Source organism: Danio rerio, chromosome 19 (genome assembly GCF_049306965.1).
Source record: "Danio rerio strain Tuebingen ecotype United States chromosome 19, GRCz12tu, whole genome shotgun sequence".
NCBI classification, from domain to species: domain Eukaryota; kingdom Metazoa; phylum Chordata; class Actinopteri; order Cypriniformes; family Danionidae; genus Danio; species Danio rerio.
In genome coordinates this window covers 27,851,035-27,867,743 of record NC_133194.1, presented here as the reverse complement: position 1 = coordinate 27,867,743, position 16,709 = coordinate 27,851,035, and the positions used below count along the sequence as shown (strand labels likewise).

General features: G+C 34.4%; 1 protein-coding gene across 4 annotated transcripts in view; it reads left to right on the top strand.

The window, feature by feature from the left end:
* umad1 (UBAP1-MVB12-associated (UMA) domain containing 1) overlaps positions 1 to 16,709 on the top strand; it is a 32,153-nt gene that overhangs the window by 9,172 nt on the left and 6,272 nt on the right. For 3 of the 4 annotated variants that reach the window (XM_021467976.2, XM_005169996.5, NM_001128373.1), the window contains one exon: positions 6,957 to 7,042. In XM_021467976.2, coding sequence (XP_021323651.1) covers positions 6,957 to 7,042 — 86 coding nt within the window. Of the gene's footprint in view, positions 1 to 4,867; positions 6,728 to 6,956; positions 7,043 to 16,709 lie in introns of those variants that run through there. The other variant, XM_005169998.6, reaches the window with a different exon arrangement.

Here is a 16,709-nt window from a genome sequence, read left to right as displayed (position 1 = left end):
AAGGAGGTGAAATATGAGAACATTGGTGACGTCCTCATTTCTCAAAAAACTTATAAATCCCACAGGATGAGATTAATCAGAGAGTAAAGCTGTACACTGACTCCTGTGATGGTTGGGTTTAGGGGTAGGGTGGGGTGAGGGCAATACAATATACGGTTTGGACAGTATAAAATGAATGGAAACCTATGTAATGACCCCACTTTTCACAAAAACAAATGTGTGTGCGTGCGTGTGCGCATGTGTGTGTGTGTGTGTTTAAAGTAGATATCACTTCATGAATATTTTATTAATTTTTGCTCATTTGGAAATATACTTTCTGGGTTGGTAATGGTAATTGCAACATTGCCTTTTTTACATTCTTGTGTTGAAAAAATTATATTGTATTTTTTTTTCAAACCTAAACTTTACTTGTTTTATTGTTTGATGAACCCACATTTTTAAGGACTTTTTTGGTAACACTTTATTTTGATGGTCCATTTGAATATTAGTAGGCTTAATATCTGTTGATGTTGCTGCTAAACAGACATTTAACTGACTATAGGAAACTTTGCAAGTACATATCAACTTACACTAACCCCAACCTAACAGTCTACTTATAATCTAAAGAGAATTAGTTGGCAATTAGATGCAATATAACTTAAATTCACAAACGGACCATCAACATAAAGCGATACCCTTTTTTTTGAATCAACAAGATTCAAAGTAAGATATATTTTTGCACTTACATGACTATATTAATCATTCAAATGATACTTGAATGATATAATACTGGTGCTCTATTGCAGAGGTCCTGAAACTCTTCAGTCTGCGACTCCTAACATAACTATTTCAGTTACTTGCGACCCCCACTATCCTCTGTGGTGTTATAAACATACAAACTATGCACACAACGGTGCACACACACTAATATGCCTATATAAACATGAGCGTATTGACAATATAAAAAAGTGCAACAGTCTAACAACCAATGTTGTGGGTAACGCATTCCAAGTAACAAGAGTTACGTAATAATGTTAATTTTCCAAGTAATGAGTCACATCACAAAAATAAGTAATCATATTTGAGTTACTTATTTGAAAATGTTACTCAAGTTACTTTTTAGTTTAATCAATTAGCTTTTAAAAAATAAATTACTAAACTAAAATTAAAGTAGTCTTGATGAATCACGCAGTCAATAAGAGAATGTGTTCATTATTTTGAACACATCGAAGAAAAGGAAAAGGGAATTGTCTTAATGGGCAGTGATTTTACTTAAGATAAATAGTAAGTAGTAACACATTAATTAATTATTTAAGTAACGCAACTAGTTACTTTTTTAAGGAGTAACTTAATATTGTAATGCATTACTTTGAAGAGTAACTTTCCCCAACACTGCTAACAACCAAATAATATTTTATATTCATTTGTTTAATTTAATAATAATCCTATAAGACTGGTGGGCAAAATGTTTCCAGCATTAGTCTATTGTTGGTTTAACCGCCACTTGGAGATCATTCTTCATTTTCAGGTGTGACTTTTGTTTTTAAGTCCGTAAGAGTGCCCTAAAGGTGTCAAAGTTTAACATTGTGCCTCAGTGGTCGCAATCCAAAATTGATTTGATTTTTGGAAACCATCAAATTACTTATCCCCCTCCCCTTTCATACTGTCCCACAATTCCCATTTTAGGGAAGCACTGGCCTATGGCAAAGTAATCAATATGGTCTTATTTGAAGCATTGCTACTTCAAATAGTGATTTGATCTAATTTGATTTCTACCATAGATATCAGTGTTTTAGTCTGAGCTTTATGTTTACTCCAGAACTTTTGTTTTTGATGTGAGTTTTTGATTGGTTAAAAAGACTGTTGTTTAAGTTGCTCTATATGACCACAGGCTGTGCAGATGCAGTTTGATTCTAAATGTTCTGCTGTGATATAGCTGTATTATCACCATTTAGGTGTAAAATTGCATGTTTCAAACAGAATTTTAGTTTTTTAAATTACTGTAGCTTTACATGCGGAATTACAGCCCAGATGACCTCTCATTGAGAGGGTGCTCGCTAAAGAGCCATTTGAGCAGAGCTGAGCTCCAGCGAGGGGGAGCATGAGCTCTCGCTCCTCCTCCTGTAAGCCTTTTTAATGCGTACACCAACGCCACCCCTAACCCTACCCCCAGTGACATCATTCGTAGAAGAAGTGCAAAAAAGGTGGAGCTCAAGCTCAAGCTCCCCCTCACTGGAGCTCAGCTCGCCCAAATGGCTCTGCAGCGAGCACCACTTGCTATAATTGGAATCACTTTCAGAAGAAATTCTTTTTAAGCTCACAAGTAGACAGCAAATCAGAATCCATTTTGCATTTACTGCAAAAGCCATCACAACCGAGCGTAGACACCTTTATAATATTAAGAATGTAATTGTTCTTTGTTGTGGACTTTAAAGGGCCATGAACCCCGTTTTAGCACGGTGTTTTCACATCTGTAGTTTGGAAAAAGTCAGGAAAGCGGGTGTGTCTAGCTCTGTTTAGGGGGGAGTGTCGGGGGAGGGAAAAGGGAAAAGATTTGAATAAAAATGGGAGTTTCCATTTGGGCACGTGCTGATTTTCACAGAGGCAAAACAAACACACACGCAGGGGAGAAAAAGTGATTGTGTTTAATGATGGTGGAATGTTTAATACTGCACGTCGTATAAGAAAAAAAAAACTCTGCATTTCTCGGTAACTCAGATGCACCTTGTAGGTCAGAAAGCCGTGTGTGTGTAGACTATCCTGTCACAATATGCGGCGAAAATTAAACACGACGGTCGGTAATGGTTTGCTTGCAGTGTTTACGTTTACACTCGGAGAGCAGCATTTACAGCAGATCTTTCAGCCCATAATATGTCTGTCTTTTAACACTGAAAGACTACTGCTGACCATACCAACTATAACTTTGCCATCTGAATGAACAAAGAAAGGGCACTGATCGCACACACTTACCAAATCTGTAGAGACAGGACAATCAACACATACTGGAGCTGCGTCTTTATTAAAAGGAGATGAGCAGCAAATTTCACAATTTCTCTCTCGAGTAAAAAATGTTCCGTACAAATGTATTTCTGCCACATGTCATGTGCACTGATCCACACGTGAGTACAGTTGCGCTCTCATGGAGGGAAAATGAAAACAAAACCTTCGTTGCAGCACATTATAAAAGCAACACTGATGACCTGTATCTCCAAACAATTCTTATTCTTTTCCCACTTCTTTTGGCAACACAACGTGTCGTCTCTCTGCCGTCTGAACACTGTTTCAGGTACAAACAGTCTTCGAAGCTATCATGCATATTAATGAAGTTGCACCGCATACACAATAGAGCATGCTGATTGGTTAGACCCAAGTCTTACTCATGAATGAATGCTGCACACTCATGCAGCACAGAGACGTAATAAGGCACTCCCAGGTACAGACGTCCAGTCTACAAGCTGGACTACACGCTAAGATCTCATGGCCGTGACACGGCTTCAAAAATGTATTTCAAACCGGAAGTATGAATATGCTCGAAATAACATAACAACCAACTTTCACTTTTTAGTGAAATATATGTGTCTTAATAGTGTTTTTACTGTTAAGAGTAACGTACACAAAAAGGAGTGACTTTGTTCTAAATGTTTTTTTAAGTTCCTGAAATTTAGTTAAGTCATAACCAGTTTTAGAGAGCGAGTTACTTTACTCTTTCCTGTCTGAATGCAATCGCAGTTGGCAGTCTGTCACACTATCAGTTCAAAACATTAGACAAGACCCAAGATACTAGTGTTTGCTATGCTGTCCTTGTGACAAGGCTGTGGGATTGCGCTGACAGTGCATAAGGGAGACAATATAGGTTTACTTTACATTGCATTATTTATCTGTGCGACAGATCCGCTTCTCTTGGGAAAAGATTCTTTGCTTTTGACTTTCAAGTGCAAATGAGACCATGTATGATTTATAAAATGGCAACAGTTGCAGGAGTGATAGAAGGCTCGGTTTGGTAGCATGTTTCATTTAAAACTGGATCTCTGTGTAACATTACTGTCCCAGTTAATGGTTCGCACACCCGGTTATTTTTTTATTGTTGTAATGAAACTTAAAGCACTGGCTTGATAGATTGTTTGTAGACTGATTTAAAAATTAAAGACTTAGGAAATTTTCCACATGAAAATCTAAAGAAATTGGTTCTTACATGTTATAGAAACTGTTAAAATGTGTATATATAAAAAATGTTTTGTGTTCTTCTGTGCAATTTAAATGCACAATAGTAAATTTGATACTTATTTTATACAGCTTTCTAGTGAATGATAGTGATTACATTAAGTGATGATGTTAGGCACAGTATTGTCAGTTGTTACTGTTTTTGCTCTGTTTCTGCAATGGGGATATTTCCAAACAGAGTAAAATATTACTGTGTTAGAGATGGTCTATTGTATAATACCAACTCTTAAGCTCCTAAACTCCACTTTCACCACCTATAGTTAAAGGTTAGTTCACTATTAAATTCACTATTACTGTGCTTTCACACAGAAAGCAGCAAGAGCAAATTAGTCAAAGCAGCCGGAAGTCATTTATTTTTAATGGGAGAAGGTGGTGCGGAGTGGCGTGGAGTGTCGCGGTACGGCAGGTCTTCGCCGGTCGAGGAAAGTTAAAATAAAGTCAACTTTATGGTAATGAGCTATGACGTGGTTCAGCCACTGCTTGAGAGGTGTCCAGAGAACACAGTCACTGTGAACTTTAGTTCTGACCACAGTTGTCCCAAGGGTTTGATTATTGTGATCGCCCAATTTCCAATTATTTATGATATTTTTTACAGGAACATACATTAAAAAAGCTACTGGCTAGTTACTGATGTGTATTTATGTTTTTTTTCTTCTTCTTTAAAAAAGCGGGAATCTCATGCAACAATACAAAACAGTATTGCTGCTTAAAAAAAATTTCAGAGATATAGACATATTGGAGCAAAGCCACACCACAAGCAACAACTTGGTCTTCCATTGTTGAATCAATTTGATAAAAAGTGTGCAACATTTTTACGCCACAAAGCATTTTTTTTTTGTGGGAATGTAACTGATTTGCTGATATGCTGCAACGACCCCTTTAAATAGGAGATCAATGTAATGAATTTTGATGCTCTCGCCGCCGGAGCTGTGAAGGCAGACAGCGTTGTCACCAGAGCGGCCACAGCTCACTTTGATGCTCTCGCTGCCTTTGGTGTAATCGCACAGTTAGACTTTTTGCAACATTTTACAGTTATTTTCTGCAAAAGGGGCCAGCTAAATACCACATACATTATTTACAGTTCAGTACTGTAATGTGCACTGCATTGTGGGTCATTTATTAAAACTGTTACTGTAACTTACTGCATATTAGAAATTTGTGGTATTCTACTGTAATCAAGTTCTGCTACTGTAGTTAAAGACAAAAATGAGTCAGTCATTTGTTTGGGATTTACTAAATTCAATAGTAAATATTAAAAATAAGGGTTTTGTACTACTAGTGTAAAATGTAAGTAAATTGGAGTAAAACAACTGTAAAAATTGTCATACTATGAAATTAAAATGTTGTAAGGGGCATTTTACCATAAAAAGAAGTTGCGGTAAGACAATTTTACTGTACAAATTACATTGCAGAAGGATCCTGCTACTATAAAACACATTTACAGGTAAGTTACTGTAAAGGGGCAGTTGCAGTAACTTTCTGGCCACAGTGCTGCTAGTAACTAATTGCAAAACTACAATAAAATGTGAACTTACTCTCATGTTGTTTCAGTCCCCTGAGACTCTGTTTATCATTGGAACACAAATTAAGGGATTTTAGATGAAATTCAAGAGCTTTCTTATCCTCATCTTAGCTACAGCAACAATCCTGAGAGCTTCAAAGTAAAAAAAGAACCTAAAAGTTTGTTAACTTTTTTTGGAGGCTTCAGTGGTTCAACTGTGATCATATGAAGCTCCAAGAACACGTTTGTGCACCAAAGACACATTGCTGTCTATAGAGGATGAGGGAACTCTCGAATTTTATCTAAAGGATCTTAATTTGTGTTCAGAAGATGAATGAAGGTCTCTGTATTGGAACAAGATGAGAATTAGTATATAAAAAAACCTTTAAACAGTGTTTTATAGCAGAAAATGTGAATGATAAATATCTTTAAGATGCCATTATGAATTGAGTAACTGAACTGTGTTGAGGAATATTAAAAATTCTTCACTAACAAGTTCAGTTTGTTAAAAATTGGGGAAAAAAGGGAAACGTGCAATCTGTCAAAATATTGACAATTGAAAATATGCAGCCAAAACCAAAAATGTATGTCCAAAAACGTATACGCTAGCGTGGCAATCCAACTAGGAACAACCACTAGCAACCAACTAGACCTTGTCACCCCTAGTGATTGTATCACTGTCAGTGTAAACACCTTTTTATATGCAAGTCATACTATCTTTTTCCCAGAACATAAACAAAGGACACCATCTCAGAGGGAGCTATTTGTTGAGGTTGTTGTGAAGATGGTAATAACAGGGAGGTACCGTGGTGTGTAAAGGCCCCTTGGTGACGCTCAACTAGATTTGCAGTTGTGTGATTCTCAGGAGCTACAGGAAAAGGCTGGTTATCATTTACAAGTACAGAGAAAGGATAATGCCGGTCCTGCATAGAAGATGTCCGAATGTCATTTGGTTTTTTTGTTAGTGTCTAGTCATGATACCAAGGTGTTGCAGGTTTCTGTCAAATAATGTTATTGATTGTGCTGGTAAGTTCCCAAGAGGATTGATGTTTCATAACCTGTTAATGTAATCAGAAATCTAGCTTTTTAAATGTAGATAATCTGAATTATTGTCTTGACTGTAAAGGAGCAACAGCTATTTAATGATAGAAATCAAGCTGTTGTTGTGAAGGACCCATAATTTGTGTTGGGCTATGTGCTTGATGATATTCCTTTCTTCTGTGGTTGATTGTAACACTTTTTTTACTTGCTTTAGGTGAAACTGTTGAGGAGCAGCGACAGAAGATTCAGTCCATGAACATTGAGCAGCCTGCAACAAACGTAATAGTGCAACCCTCTAAGGTAAGTTTTGTTTTATTCGGGGTGGCTTGATGACTGGCAAGGACGGGAGGTCTTTCTGTGTGGAGATTGCATGTTCTCCTGTTGTCTCGAGTACTCTGGTTTCATCCCACTGCCGAAAGACATGCATGTTAGATCAATTGAAGATCCTAAATTGTCCTAACTTGTGTGCAAGAAAGACTTGTGTATGAGTGCTTCTTGTCATGAATATAGCCATAAATGCTGGCATGGCATTAAAATAAATTGCTAAATTATCTTTATCGATGAGTGATGCATGATTTCAGTCACTGCCTGATAGAACTACAGCAAACTTCAAACATTTAGATAAACATCAGTATAGTAGCTTTGGTGATTGCTTAATTATACCCATAATAATAAAAAAAAAAATAGGGGATTTTTTTTCCCGCACCAAGATAGTTATTGGAACTAGCCACAAGCCTGGTTCACTGAGAACTAATTAGCCCAATACATTTAACTGGTTGTATTTGCACCATCAGTACAAGCTTGAAGTGACATCAAGTGCTCTATTCAACAAAATAAACTACTGAAGAATGAAGCGCATTTTGATTGTGTTTGGTGTTTTTTATAGCAAGTATTCACACAGTCAGCATTTACGTACCTCACTGTAGTTCCTATTGTGCACAATTAGATCCTGTTCTGAAGTAGGATCTAATTTAATTATCTTAAATGGCATCCCTGCAACTACAATCTTTCCCAGTTTCTGTAGCTCGAAGATGCCTGAAAGCAAGTACTTTGTTTAATAGTTCTAAGAACTGTGCAATATGTTCTTCAGATGCTAAAGCTGACGCAATGAAATGTCATAATTCATTAATAATTCTCTTCTCCAGTAGATGGTTAAGGTATTATGCCGTTTTGAACCAAACCAGGAAATGAGTTAATTTGGAGTTGTTTTTAGGAGTATAAACACCTTTAAACTAGCATTAACACTGATTGCTGCCTTATTTTATAAATGTAGTGCAACTCTAATTTAAAACAAAACTGTTTTATCATGTTTAATACCTTAAGTCTGTCTGCTTTAAACCAGTTTTCTTTATAAAGAGCTCTATAAATGTGTGACCTGAAATAAAATTATGTAAAATCAGTCAACTGAGACAATCCCCTTTTCATTTTCTTTGATGCATTCAAATTTATAAACGCATTCTCTTATTGAATGATTCAATGTGACTGTTAATTTGAATTTAGCAATTTATTTTTTAAAAGCTAATTATTTAAACTCAAAAGTAAATCAAATATTACAGTGCTTCCCACACATAGACTTTACTTGGGCGGGCCGCCAGGTATATTAACGGCTGCCCAAGTATACTTAGTGACACTTTTTTCTTTTCTATTATTAACATCCTTTAACGCTTTTTTTGTATCCGCCCAGTATAACCAAACATCCACAATCGATTAGGTAGTGGAAAATCCTCTCTCGTTTACCCGTTTCATTCTGTGTGCTTTAGACCTGTCAGCACTTCACAGACAGTCACACTTGCTTTGCAGACCCACAGAGACGTGCCTTTTTGGAAATTAAAAAGTTTGTCCTGCCCGGGTTTCTAAATATTGTAAAATGTCTGGGATTCAGCTTTCTAAAGCTCGTATGTGTTTTTGCATTACTCTTTTATAAAAGACTTGCTTCACAGTTGACAGGGGGCGCACAGCCGCGAGACTAAGAGAAAAAATAAATAATAAATCCTTTAATCTAGAAAAACTTTGACTGGTCTGAACTGACTGCAAAATATATGTATACCATTAGCAATGGTTCATCAAGCATTTACCTTATTTAAATAATAAAGTTTTAATCTTGTAATTATTATGTTTTTTAGAGATATTGCCTGTTTTATTCCTTTTTCTGTCCTTTTTCTGTTTCTGATGATTTTATTAATTTGATGATGTCAATATATTACATTCATTCATTCATTCATTTTCTTTTTCGGCTTAGTCATTTTTATTAATCTGGGGTCACCACAGCGGAATGAACTGCCAACTAATTCAGCATATGTTTTAAGCAACGGATGCCCTTCCAGCTGCAACCCATCACTGGGAAACATCCATACACTCTCATACACTACGGACAATTTAGCTTACCCAATTCACCTATAACACATGTCTTTGGACTTGTGGGGGAAACCGGAGCACCTGGAGGAAACCCATGCAAACACCGGGAGAACATGCAAACTCCACACAGAAATTCCAGCAGACCCAGCTGTGAGGCGATCATGCTACCTGCTGCACCACCGTGACGCCCCAACAGAAATAGTGATTTTTTTTTTTAATTATTTCAACATTCTTGTTTTTTACTTTAACCCATTTAAAAGAAAAAGTGTAAAAGAGTGTCATAATGAATAAAAGTATAGTTAAAAATTTAGTTGTGTTCTGTTTTGGCCCATATAGTTAACTATTTATGTGATGTGGGTAAATGATGTGTTTCAATCCTGTTACCACTGCAAGTATATTTCAAACCTGTGAGAAGCATTGTATTATTACTTATAATACTATTATGTCATTTGCGTTATTTGTAATGCATTACCCCCAACACTGTTTACTATAGTATATCAGAGCTCTGGTATTTAGAGCTTCTTTTTACCCATAAAATAGGACAAAACAAAATTTTTTTGCAGTCACACACGACACAAGAAATGTAGTGCATAGAATGTCATAACCATATAGACACATTTCCTAAAATTTTGTGAAAAAACGATTAGCAAAATCTGGAATTTCATTCGAAGATGAAAAACCTGGAACAGGTTTGATTGGTGAATTTATTCACATTGACCAACAAAAAGCTGCATAGTTTGGCAGTGACTGTTGTGTAAACTTTGGATTACACATTGATCAATAATGGACTTTTCTGTTGGCAAAATCTCACTATGTGATCACACCTTACGGTACTTTCTTTTGTTTAGTCATTTTCAGACTCAACAAATGTATCAGTAGAAATAGGTTGAATAAGATAATAGGTATAGTTGAAGTCAGAATTATTAGCCCCTCTTTGAATGTTTTTTTCTTTTTTAAATATTTCCCAAATGATGTTTAACAGAGCAAGGAAATTTTCACAGTATGTCTGATAAAATTTTTTCTTCTGGAGAAAGTCTTGTTTGTTTTATTTTAGCTGGAATAAAAGTTTTAAATTTTATAAAAGCCATTTTAAGGTCAAAATTATTAGTTCCTTAAAGCTATATTTTTTTCTACAGAAAAAAAGTATCTAATAAAATATTATTTACTGTCATCATGGCAAAGATAAAATAAATCAGTTATTAGAAAGGAGTTATTAAAACTATTATGTTTAGAAATGTGTTGAAAAAAAAAATCTCTCCGTTAAACAGAAATTGGGGGAAAAAATAAACAGGGCTAATAATTTAGGGGGGCTAATAATTCTGACTTCAACTGTATGTTGACATTAAAACTTTTCATTTAAGGATCACATTGCAGTCCCATAACACTAATAAATTATCCTCTTTGCCATTATTCTTAAGAAACAATTTTTTTACTCTTCTGCCATTAAAAGTCAATAATTCAATAGTTTTTTTAATGTATAATTTTTTATAAAAATAATTTTTATATAGTTGTTTTACTTGCGTTAGTTGAGTAAGTACAGATCAGAATAACTAGTTTAATTTTTGCTTAAGCTTATTGGAAACGCCGAATGATAATGGAATATTACTTTACATTTTTAAATACTTTAAAGGTTTTTTTTTTTTTTTTTTTGCATTTGATAAGCTATTCACGTTTCTGCGTACATACAATTTAATTTAATACAGACATCAAATGGCATGTCTTGCCTTAGACCAGGGGTCACCAATCTCGGTCCTGGAGGTCCGGTATCCCTTCAGGGTTTAGCTCCAACTTCCTCAACACACCTGCTTGGGTGTTTCAAGTATACCTAGTAAGACCTTGATTAGCTTGATCAGGTGTGTTTAATTAGGGTTGGAGCTAAAATCTACTGGACTTTGGCCCTCCAGGAACAAGTTTGGTGACCCCTGCCTTAGACCAAACTATGTTATTTAGAAAAAGGTTGTGTGATGACTGAAATGATGCAATTGTTAAGGAAATCTCTAAATGCTAATCAAATCTAAATCAAATCTACAAATTTGACATGAAACAGATAAAAAAGATGAATCATCCTTAGTGTCAGCAGATGCAGTATGCTAGATGTTCAGTCTAATCCTGAACAGAGTAATTAAATCTTAAGGATCACTCAAAGAGTGGTCCGTGTTAGCAGCTCGGCATGATTTCCATATGCTGTGTGCTGGACACACAACAGCACTGAAGACAGAGAAAGAGCCTGTTGAGCTGCGCTGGCTGTGCGGTGTGTGTGACAGGTGCCAGGTGGCAGAACTGAACAGCGCCAACATGTGCTGCTGCCATTCAGCAATCTGTTCCACAGCACTGCCTGGAGACATATGGCTAATGAAAGACACTCGCTCTTTCTCTTTCTCTTTCAATCTGAATGGCTTTCGCAAAAGCCACAAAGCCTAAAGTCAGTTGACTTGTGGACAAGAAGAATAAGTTTTACTATCAGATGGGCAAAATGAATAGCTGAATTCATGGGAAAAAGAAATATGACCGTTTGTATTTTAATATGCAAATTTCTAAAGAATTATTTGTATGTGTTCCAAAGAGCTGATATAGTTTCTCGATTACCCAAATAATAGTGGCAAAGTAAAAAACAAAATGAACTGTTATTATCTTCGCATTGGCAGTGTTTATTCTGAATAATTTAAATCCTTTTATTTCTTGTATAATTTTGTGATCAAATATGAAATTGCAACAATAGTAAATAACAATACAGGTTTAAATCAAATCAAACAGTAGCTGTCAGTCAATTTAATGCACATTTTGACAGATTACAAAAGTAAAAAAAGGGATGGAAATAACAAATTTCAGAAAACAAATCCCTTAAATTAAAAACGTTTACATGCTCGTCTGAGGTGGTGTTTGACTTGCGTAAAAAAAGGGTCAATACAAATAATAGTAAAGGTAAATTAGCAGTTTTCCGTATTTTGTGACCCGTGTTTTTATTTTTTATTCCTCCCTGTTTATTTATGCTTTTGATTTATGCATTATGGGACTTTCTTCCAAAAACTTTTAACCTTGAAAATTTGAAAAAAGTGACTTTTTTATTTACATTTTTAATAGTTTAAAGTGCATATATTGTAGTGCTGCACGATATTTGAAAAATCTGATATTACAATATTTCATATTTCTGTAATAAATATTGCGATATGAATACAGTTTCAAAAGACAGTTTGAATAGCACTATTTGACGGTTTTCTGGGGAGTCTACACTGTAAAACCCAAAAAGAAACCGACTGCAACAAAACATTTAAGTTCAAAAACTAATCCTAATGAGTACTGTGAACCTAATCTATTTGAGTAAATGAAGCACTTTGAGCACAGTAAAACCAATGAATGAAGAAAAACTCAAACCAACTGAGTACTGTAAAACTGAGAAAACTGAGTTAAACTAATCTATATGAGTACTGTGAACTGACTCTATTTAAGTTGAAGTAATGAGGTATTTAATTAAAGAGTTCAAAACTCTTTTTAAATGACTAGAACTTTGTCAAATTTTGAGTTAACTACACTCATTTCATTTGATAAAGTTGACTGTTGGGTTTTACAGTGTAGTCTTCAGGTACAAAAAATAAATAATCAAAATGGAAAAAAAATCCTTTTCTTACTTTGTTTTGTCTTGTTTCTTGTCCAAATATTAAAAATAGTTCTTGGAGCTAAGGAAATTATCTGCCAGTGGGGTAAGTAAAATAATATTGTTTTCACTTTGAAATGTAGATATTTGGACTACAAACAAGACACAATTCTAAGTAAGATATGTTTTTTGGTAACACTTTATTTTGATGGTCCATTTGAGTATTAGTAGACTGTCTACTTAATATCTGTTGATACTGCTCCTTCAACAGACATTTAACTGACTATAAGAAACTTTGCATGCACATGTCAACTTACACTAACTCCAAACTAACAGTCTACTTATGATCTAATGAGAATTAATTGGCACGTAGACGCAATCTAACTTAAATTCAACAAACAGACCATTAAAATAAAGTGTGACCTGTTTTTTTTGTCTGCATAAATCATATAAATTCCATATAAATACAGTGATTAAATACAATTCTGTGACTCCTGGTCAACTATTAATTCAAGCTGGACATTGCAAATCTTGTGGTGTGACTATTGCGAATGCGCACAGTGATATAGATGCTGAAACGATATATTGTGCAGCCCTAATATATTGTCTGGGTTGGTGTTGTATATTACAGTACAAAAAACTACCAGTACATTTTCTGATATTTTACAGACCTATACTACAGACTTCTTACACATTATATTATTTCAAACTATAAAAACGTCCCTAAAAAAGTACATTTGTTAAATGGTAAAGTTGAATTTTCAACATCAAATGTCGACAGAGCAGAGATCAACATACAGCCTGATTTATACTTTCGCCTGGCACCGCATCGCACACCAGACAGACGAGGCTTTTATACTTGACTCGTTCGCCGTTGTGATATTCTTTAAAACGACAGGGGGCGGTCAAAAGAAACCCACCATAAAGTCGAGCGGATAAACAGAGAAGAGGAAAGTTTTCAAAACTACGTCAGCTCATTAATATCGTTCAAGATTTTTTTAACTAATTATTTTTATAAATTAGTTTAACGATAAGATTTTTATAACCATTTAAGATTTTTTAAATTCAAACTTTTATGCATCACTTGCTTTTGTTCATATCTCAGACAGTTCCACCTTTTACAGTTTATTGAAATATTAATGACAACAGAACATGAGTTACTCTACAAGTACACATTTTTATTATGGTAAGAATAATAAAAAAAATAACCTAACTAAAAATCTAAAAAAAATAAAGACTTTATTTTATTTAATTTTTTTTAAATTTAGCCCTTTTAACAATTCACACATTACTGTCTCGCTGGTTTGTCCTCTTATATGCTAAAAAGGCAATAATGGTTCAACATTCCTACGGAACCCCTGAAGGGATGTAGTGGAGGAGAAAAAATTGTCTGGGTGAAAAAAAAAATGGGTGGGAGGAAAATGTATATTTCTAAGTTTTTGCGTTCCCTCGCAACGTTTTGTGTTCCCTCGCAAAGATGTTTTGCGTTCCCTCGCAAAGTTTTGCATTATCTCGCAAAGATGTTTTGCGTTCCCTCACAAAGATGTTTTGCGTTCTCTCGCAAAACTGTTTCTCCACAAACATTTCCTGTTCACTTCACTCACGTAAACCCTCCCGTTTTTGCGGAAATTCTCCCGTATTTTACCATTCTATCCCACTTTCTTTACATTACTGTGCGTCGATCGTCATCTTTCATATAATTCATATAAAAAATTTCCAGTTATTCAATAAATAATTTGTGACTTCGTTTTAGTTTTGTAACTATTCAATTTATTATTGAAAATTTTAATATTTACTTCAGTGTAAAACCTATGAATGGTGGATTAGATGAATATTAAACCCAACAGGTCCTTTATCATGGCCTCTCTTTTTGGTTTTACCAAACTTATCCCTCATGTTTTTTTCTAAACTTTTTCAAGCTCAAACTTTTTTTTAAGCTTTCTTCTTTTCCCATGGCTGTTGCAATTTCTAATTATTGGTCATCTGGTTATCTCTATGATCATGCATGGACTGATCATAAAGATGTGTTTACAGGTGTATACCTGTTTCAAACAAAATCTCTTCAAAGTGTTTCATATTCAACTCAAACTGTTCGCTCAAGTGTCAAAAAAAAATCATGCGCTCCACCAGCCGAAATCATGTCGCACGCACCCAAAGCAAACACAACAATGACGTCATATTTGCCGCACACTCTAGCGGATGCATCAAGTATAAACAGGCGTAATGCAATTCACAAGCGTAAAAAACGAGAGAAAAAAAACATTTAGAAATCAAAAAATACGGAAACGATTATTTAACAGATATTTTTACAGTGTAGATGGAAATGCATTTGCGTGATAAATATTGACTTAACAAACATTAAACTCAACTCTTTATGATGTTTGCCTAGCCATGTTCACCCATTGGTTACTATCGGTTAGCAAACTAATTTCCATTTGTTTGTCTTTGTGAACTTTGAAAATATTTGCTTCACCTTAGCATGAAAACCCAGCTAATTCTTTCGTATTATATAACCAATTCTCAAATATTCGTCACAATAGGACAATTTCTGTTCAACTGTGACTTTTAGGGAAACACTGAGAAAAAGAAAAAAAAAGAAAACTTGACACCACATGCAAAACATTGACGTTAACAGGAACAGAATGACACTTGACTGGATAGCTGCTAAACAGCCTCAAAAATGATGTGAAATGAATGTTGAATCGGCACCTCTCTCGCTTCTTAAAATGTTGTTGATTCACTTCTTTCCTTGACAGAGAAAAGCTGTTATTCTTCTATGATTTCTATACAATAAATATTAATAGGAACTAGGGGAAGACCCAGATGTACAACTTTAGTGTATTTCTCATGCAGAGCTATCATTGATTTCTGTTTTATTGTGGTTTTCTTTCATTGTTAGAGCAGCTTTCAGTTTTATTTTATGAAAGTTCAGAGTATCACGTTATTCAGTTCAGTTAGTTTGGGGGTTTTGCTTCTCCCTCAAAGCACTGTACCAGTCTCATGTTACAGTAAAAAACTGGCATTTAAAAGCTCTTTATTCCCTGTTTGACATGTGTTTGGCATTCATATGAGTCAAACAGGAAAGGTAAGAGTATGAAACCACACCAACAGCTATGACAACTCAATTCTATTTGCCATACCTATAAACACCTATATCATGTTACTATAAATAGAAAGCAATTTATTTAGTTTCACTATTAATCTATATATATATGACCATGTATATGATCTTACTGGTGGGCTGAATACATTAAGAATGTGTTCACAGTTGACAGGTTAAGTTTTATTACAAACTCTGGTGTGATTAGTTTATTAGAAATAGAATGACCACTGCCATTAGAAAGTTGCGCACCTAACACTTTCACATGAAAGTTGTGGTTACGCTGATATTTGAACACTACATGGGTTATAGACATCAGGACGTGATGTCACAAGATTGCTTGGGATGTTCATTAATTTAATTTCAGTCACAAATGAAATACATCATTATTTTTATTTGGATCTTAAAAATGACAATCAACTCAAAGTGAACCAGAACAATATCATACTGGATCATTTTATTTCTGCTTTTGCTTTTGTATTACATCAAACAAACCAAAAAGACCAAAAAATAAACTAATCAATGTGAACAAACCCTAAAACACAACACTAGACTACATTTAAAAAAAAAAAAAAAAAAAAAAAAAAAAATATATATATATATATATATATATATATATATATATATATATATATATATATATATATATATATATATATATATATATATATGTGTGTGTGTTCTAAAATATTTTTTTTTTACTGGATTTAACTAACTAAGAATGATAATTTACACATAATTTATTTATTTTATGTGCTCTTTTGTAGCTTTATTTTTGTTATTCTCATTTGTAAGTCATTTTGGATGCCAATATGTATGCCAGTGATTAAATGTGAATAGCATGTACAATTTAAAATAACCACTTTGTAGTGTAATATATTTAATTTGTCCTTTATTTTTGGGATGTCAAAGCTGAACAT